This window comes from Echinops telfairi, unplaced genomic scaffold (genome assembly GCF_000313985.2).
Source record: "Echinops telfairi isolate 266 unplaced genomic scaffold, ASM31398v2 ScPeMD7_18;HRSCAF=68, whole genome shotgun sequence".
In the NCBI taxonomy this organism is placed as follows: Eukaryota; Metazoa; Chordata; class Mammalia; order Afrosoricida; family Tenrecidae; genus Echinops; species Echinops telfairi.
The window spans coordinates 76,280,195-76,287,126 of NW_022103915.1; the positions used below are offsets into that span (position 1 = coordinate 76,280,195).

The 6,932-nt window shown below is 34.5% G+C and overlaps 1 protein-coding gene across 1 annotated transcript in view; it reads right to left on the reverse strand.

The window, feature by feature from the left end:
* The window catches only part of SCFD1 (sec1 family domain containing 1), a 106,862-nt gene that overhangs the window by 86,068 nt on the left and 13,862 nt on the right, over window positions 1-6,932 (reverse strand). Inside the window, exon 4 of the mRNA XM_045287652.1 lies at window positions 4,951-5,041. Coding sequence (XP_045143587.1) covers window positions 4,951-5,041 — 91 coding nt within the window. The remainder of the gene's footprint in view (window positions 1-4,950; window positions 5,042-6,932) is intronic.

Below are 6,932 nucleotides of genomic sequence, written 5' to 3' on the forward strand. Positions count from 1 at the left end.
GAATGTACAAATGTGCTTTACACAATTGATGTATGTATGGATTGTGATGAGCTGTATGAGCCCCTAATAAAATGATTTTAAAAAATTAATAAATAAATTACTTCCTTCAGGGACAAATTATAATTCAGAAATAATCAATTTCATTAGTTCTTCTCAATTATTTAAAATTAATGGAATTCACTCTAGTGAATGGCTGTTATGCAAACAAATCAGATTTACTTATCTCCTTTATCTCTACAGTAATAGACATCTAAATTACAGTACTCCTCAAACCTAAGATTTCATTGATTGTAACCATTACATTTTATGACATTCCATCAATTCTAAGGTGCATCTGATTCCAGAGATAATAAAATATGAAATAGGATTAGAGTCTGCATGAGGATGGTGGCTAAACAGAGTGGTAGCTTCACAGAGGTTGGGAGATTGGTTTTGTATAAAGAAATAAGTAAATAAGTTAATATATTGAAAATAATTGGATGAAGGTTTCTCATTACCAGAGACAGAAGTAACAAATCTGTTAGGGTGAAACAATAGAATGAATCCTGTGTTAGGCAGAGACAGCGAGAGAGACCCACACAGAAAGAGAAGAGGAGGGGCAGTTGGTGAAAAGGGAGATGTTTATAGAAGGATACATAGCTATGAAATGTGTGTTGGTTCCTTGAAAAGACCAGGACATTAACAAATATTTTGTCAGTGTAACCAAAAAAGAAGAAGATTAAAATAGCTAGCATCAGAAACAAAAGGACAGTGATACCAATTGAAAACTATAAATAAATTATATTCCAATAACAGGTAAAATGGAATACTTCCTGGAAAGATATAAATGATCAAAATTGACTTTCAAAGAACTAGAAAAACCCAAACAGACCTATAACAAGTAAAGAGGCTACAGGAGTAAACACAAAACAATCATTACCCATAAATAAAAGTTTAGGGCCTAGTGGCTCCATAGGTGAATTCTACCAACCGTTTAAATAATACAAATCCTTCACAAATTCTTCCAAGAAATAAGTGAATACTTCTTAATTCATTCTATTAAGCTAGCCTTACACTGACACCAAAAGCAAAAGATCACAACAAAAATCCAATTATTCCTTATGAACACAAATGTCAAAATACTTAGCTAAATACAAACAAAATGAATCTATCAAAGTATTTAAGGAATTAATAACAAACCAGCTGTAATCACCTCAGGATTATGAAGTTGGTTTAACATTAAAAAGTTAATACATTAATGTAATATTAGATAATAATGTAATATAATACATCATACTAATAAAATTAAAGACAAGAAAATCATATGATCAATAATAGAAATATCACTTGGGGAAAAAAATACATATCCAGAACAAAAACACTCAAAAGTTTCTTAGATACAACACCCAAATCACCAACAAAAAATAAACTGAAATTCATCAGAATTTAAAAATTTATACTTCAAATAAAATGATTTGACTAAAAAGGCAATTCATAAAACTAGAGAAAACATTTGCAAATCCTACATCTGATAAGGGTGTAATCAATTATTAAGAACTCTCACAATTGAACAATATGTCCGCAAAAACTTGTACATAGCACATTATTCGTGATAGTCAAAAGGCAATCAACTGATAAATAAAACATGTTTTACCCATACTATGTCATAACAAGGTTCTAAATATTGATAAGCACCACAACATGGGTGAACATTGTAAGAAGACTTTGAGAACATTATAATAAGTGAAAGAAGCTAGACACAAAAGATCAAGTATTATATGATTCCATTTACATGTAATGTCCAGAATAAGCAAATTTGTAGACAAAAAGTATATCAGTGGGTCTAACGTGTAGAGCAGTATGTGAGGTTTGTGGAGTTACAGCTGAAGAGTATGAGATTTCTGTTCAAAGGACGAAAATATTTTAGAACTGTGAGATAGTTGTATAAGTCTATAAATATAAATCTTGGAATTGTATACTTTAACTGGGAGAACTATACATACATGCATTCTATCTCAATAAAGTTAACAAAAATGAAGAGTGAAATGAATGAAACCTCTTTTGAAAAGGGCATAGTGGTATCTGTTTTTTTGAGGTTGAGTGCTACAGAGGCTGTTTCAATGCACGGTAAAGCTATGTACCACAGAATGAAACACTGCCTGTTTCTCCTATAACCTCACAATCTTTCTTCAGGGACTGGTCTACCCAGAAAACATGTCCAAAGTATATGAGACAAAGTTTTGCTATTTTTGCTTCTAAAGAGCATTCTGGCTGTACTTCCTCCAAGACAGAATCGTTTATTCTTCTGGCATAATTCAAATGCACTCAATTCTTCTCTGATCTTCTCATTGTTCAGCTTTTGCACTCATTTAAGGCAATTGAAAATACCAGTGCTTTACTTAGGTATACTTTAAGTCTTTAAAGTGGTATCTTGATCTTTAACAGTTTACAGAGGTTTTGTACAGATTTGTCCACTGTAGTATATCGTTTGATTTACTGACTTTCATTGCGCTGACTGTGGATTCAAGCAAAATGAATTTCTTAACAATTTCAATGTTTTCTCCATTTATCACAATGTTGTCTACTGGTCCAGTTGTGAGGATCCTCGCCGTCTTCACAGAGCTATACTCCACACTGAAGAGGATATGCTTTTATCTTTACCAGTCACTGCTTCAAGTACTCTCTGCTTTCACTGTGTCAGCTACACATCGCAGGCTGGTACTAAGCCTTCCTTCGAGCCTGTGCCGTCGCTTTTTCATACAGTCCAGATTCTCAGATTACTTGCTCAGCATACAGTTTAAAAATATGGAGAAAGGGTACAACCTTAACGTAAGCTTTCCTGATTTTAAACCATTCAGTATCCCCTGGTTCTGTTTGAACATATGTGCTCAACTAAGAGATCTGAAAATTCCTTCCTCACAATGTCATCCATAATTTGTTGGAGCCCCATAGTAAATACCTTTGCATAATCAATAAAACACAAGTAGACATCTTGCTGGTATTCTCTGTGTTCAGTCAAGATCTACCTGATGTCAATAATGATATTCTAATATTCCTTGTGGCACATCCTCTTTTGAATCCGCCTCTACATTTATGGCAGTTCCCATAATTTATGTGTTGCTCCAACTGCGAGATTATCTTTGGCATTATTTTATTTGTGTGTGATATTGTTTGATAATTTCCACATTCTGCAGGGTTACCTTTCTTTGGGAGGGATGCAAATATGTATCTCTTCAAGTCAGGTAGCCGTCTTGCAAAGTTCTCGGAATAGACATGTTAGCACCTGCCGTGCTGCATTGTTTGTTGAAATACTGTTAGTATTCTGTGGATTCCTAGCACCTTTTTTGGTCAATGCCTCGGAGCAGCTTGGGTTTCTTCAATACCATCACTTCTGAATCTTACACTACCCCTTGAAAGGGTTGAAAGTCAACCAACTCTTCTTGGAACATTGATTCTGTATATAACTTCCATCTTCATTTGATGATTCCTACGTTGCTTTATATTTTACCCACAGAATCTTTCAATATTACAAACGGGAGACTTGAATTTTTTCCCCTCCTATTATTTCAGCTTGAGAAATGTTGAACTTGTTTTTTTTTCAGTTTTCTAACACAGGCTTTTGCACATCTCATTACATTTCATTATAATATTTTGTCTTCTTCAATTTCCCTTTGAATTTTTTATTGAGCCCCTTTATCTTTTAATTAATCCTTTCTTCCTTTTGCTTTAGCTTCTTTACATTGAGAAGCATATTTCAGAGTCCCTTTTGATAGCCATTTTGGTTTTTTCTTTCTTTCCCATCTTTTCAATATCCTTTTGTTTCTCCATCACCTCTTACCTCTGATGTAGTCTATTTAAATTTCTGTGTATTCCACAAGCATAGCTGCCATTTATATTACTGAAAAAAGGGGTTTGAACAAGTCATTTGTCTTACAAAATTCTATCATGCAATCTCTCCAGTACTGTTTCTATTAGCAAGCCTGCATTTTCCAATTATACTGGGGGGGGGGGGGGGGGGGGGGGAGGAAGCTAGCTATCATTAAGCTACTTAGAACACAAAATATATGACCCTGACTATTTACACACTTTTACTTAAATGATTTTATTCAATGGTGATTAACAAGTAAAATTGTTTGTAACTTGTGGTAGACATGGTAGCTGGTCTATCCAATATCCAGTCTTTCTTCTCTCTCAGAAATAATCTAGGACTTTGTTTGAGGGGCAATATACATGGCAAAATTTAAATTTCTCAGCCTCCCGGGCATTTAATTCTATACAGTGCAACATAATAAATGGCAGTATTCGAGGCGCTTCTGGGAAAGTTTTAGCTTTCTTGATGAAAAGAACAGTTAGGGCAGGCACTGTCTTTACTCCCCATTCTTTTTGGCTAAAATACAAATGTAATAACTATAGTGGCAGTTACCATGAAGCAACAAGCACAAGGAAAAGTTAAGACATTAAAGACGGTACAACAAAATGAATGAAGTGGCACGCATAAAGGTGTCAGTGAGCTACTGCACTGGACTGGAACTGGCCATTTTGTATCAGAAAATCATATGGCTCATTATGCTGGGAGTGACACAATCAAGAGGAACGGCACTGCATTCATTTGACATTCCACGATCGATCTTGAAGTACAAAGCTGTCTGTACAACAAAAAGACAACTGGAGCCTGGGTCCTTCATGACACAGAGCTACTGGACCAGCATGGACCTCCTACTCCCAGACAATATTATTTCAGAAAATTAAATGCTAATTTTATAGCGAATTTAGTTAGGTCTTCTATATGCTTCTCAGCTAGAAAGATATAAAATGTTTTGACTATCTGTAATTTAAAGAAAGTCTCAGAAATCAAAATGGAAAAACAAATAAGATAATTTTGGAATCTGAATAGCAATGACATCCAAGTTTTTTTGTTTTTGTTTTGTTTAAATCTGTTTCCAGATTCAAGAAAATATATGTTCACATTACCTGGCATAATCTGTCGATATTTTCTTCAGTAGGCATTACAAAGTACACTGCAGGAACATCTGGAATAGGATCTCGATCAGAATGCAAAAGCCTAGAAAACAAATGAAATAAAAATTCACTTTTTTCTTAGTCACTAACCTAAAGAGATCATTTAAAATATTATTTTCTCAAACTGAAGGTCACCAGCTCACGGACAGTAACCAATGCTCTAAAAGCTTTGACATTACAATCCGTTCAGTCAGTTTCTTAGAATATCAAGTGTTATCATATATTAGTAAAAACCTAATCTCATAGCCTTCCTCTGTCCTATGCTTCAACCTGTTTTATTCTCCAATACCACTTACGGTCAGACACTCTCTTTTACCTACATTTCCCTTGAATGAGATCTAAAGCGAATTCAAGATCAATGCTACTTCTACTTTTCACAGAAATGGGAACTGGGGAGAAGGTACAGCTCCCTAAGAAAAGGAAAAGCTATAGGAATCTTCCTTGGAATGAAAGTATTTAAATTAAATCAAATATACATTTTAAATGAATGTTATATGCATGTATGTGTCTTAAGGATCAAAAGAACAGGACTATCATTTCTCATTTCAGCTACTATTTTTATCTGAATATCTCAATACCATTATATGATTATAAAATCTCTTTGTTCTTCATGGCACTATTTATAAGGCTGCTGTCAGGAATTATAACTAACATTTTATTTCTTTAATAATCACCTCTTTTTAGTGACCCTCCTACATACAAGAGTAGAAGAGACTCATGCAGCCAGTGGGTCTGCACACAGTTAATTCTTTCCATCTGCTTGGTTATGCCACTGATGACACCAAAAGGGTTTATAATGTGAGGTGGTCATAGTGTGTTGTCCTATAGGGCTGTAACAACTAGTGAATAATTCAGATATGTAATTATTGTTTCCTACAAACCAGCTTGTAGGGTATAAAGTAATTGCTGCAATAGTCCTAAGCAAATTGAAAAGAGTAGGCAGAGGGAAGGTGTATAGTAGTTCACCACCCCACCCCCCAAAACAAAACGAACCTAAAAAACCCCAACAACAAACTCCAAATTTCCTGCTATCCAGTTGACCGAAACTCATAGGGACCCTATAGGCCAGGGTAGAATTGCCTCTGTGGTTCTGAGACTTTATGGGAGTAGAAAGCCTAATTTTTCTCCTAAGGAGTGGCTGGTGCTTTTGAACTGTTGACCTAGATAGAGGTTAGCAGCCCAAAATGTAACCCACTTCACCACCGGGGTTCCTGCAGTTCACCATGATGGTTGTATAATCTTTCAATGTGCTGATTTAGTAAAAAGGTTCCAAGACACCCAAACTAGAATGTGGTTGAGCAATATTGCCACAGTTCTGCTATTAACAGTATATATACAGTAACTTAATCTATGTAGAGTAACTTAATCTCTCTAAACTTATGTCTTCACATTAGTAAAATAAAGGAGTTAAGTACTTTTTAAGTTATCAATATCAACCTATGCTTATTAATAAACTGCCTTTCCATAGTTGGCATCATGCTAAACTTCCAATCAGCTCATTTGAATTAACATGCAAGCAACAAAAATTCTTTTTCATTTCTGAAAAAAAAAATCTGTCAAATGCTGTTTCATCAAACCTAAGGTGTTATCAATTTTAAAGCATATTATTACTCTTTATACCACCGAGGTAGAAAAATTTGCCAATTAATGGTAAGATATATCCTGATTTCAGAGATACAAAAAGTAATTTTTAGATTGATGCAATATTCAATTAATTTTAAACAAACAATAAAATTGAAGAATGTAAGCTAATCTGACTACATTCTGATATTTTATACACCGAAAATCTAAAATCACTATTGTATTAGTCTAGGTACTTTGGAGAAACAAATCCACAGCAACTCATGTATAAGAGAGTTTTTTGTAAAGAAAATGTGCATCACAAAAACATCCCAACCCAATGCTGCCCAAGCCCACAAGTCCAACATTAACCC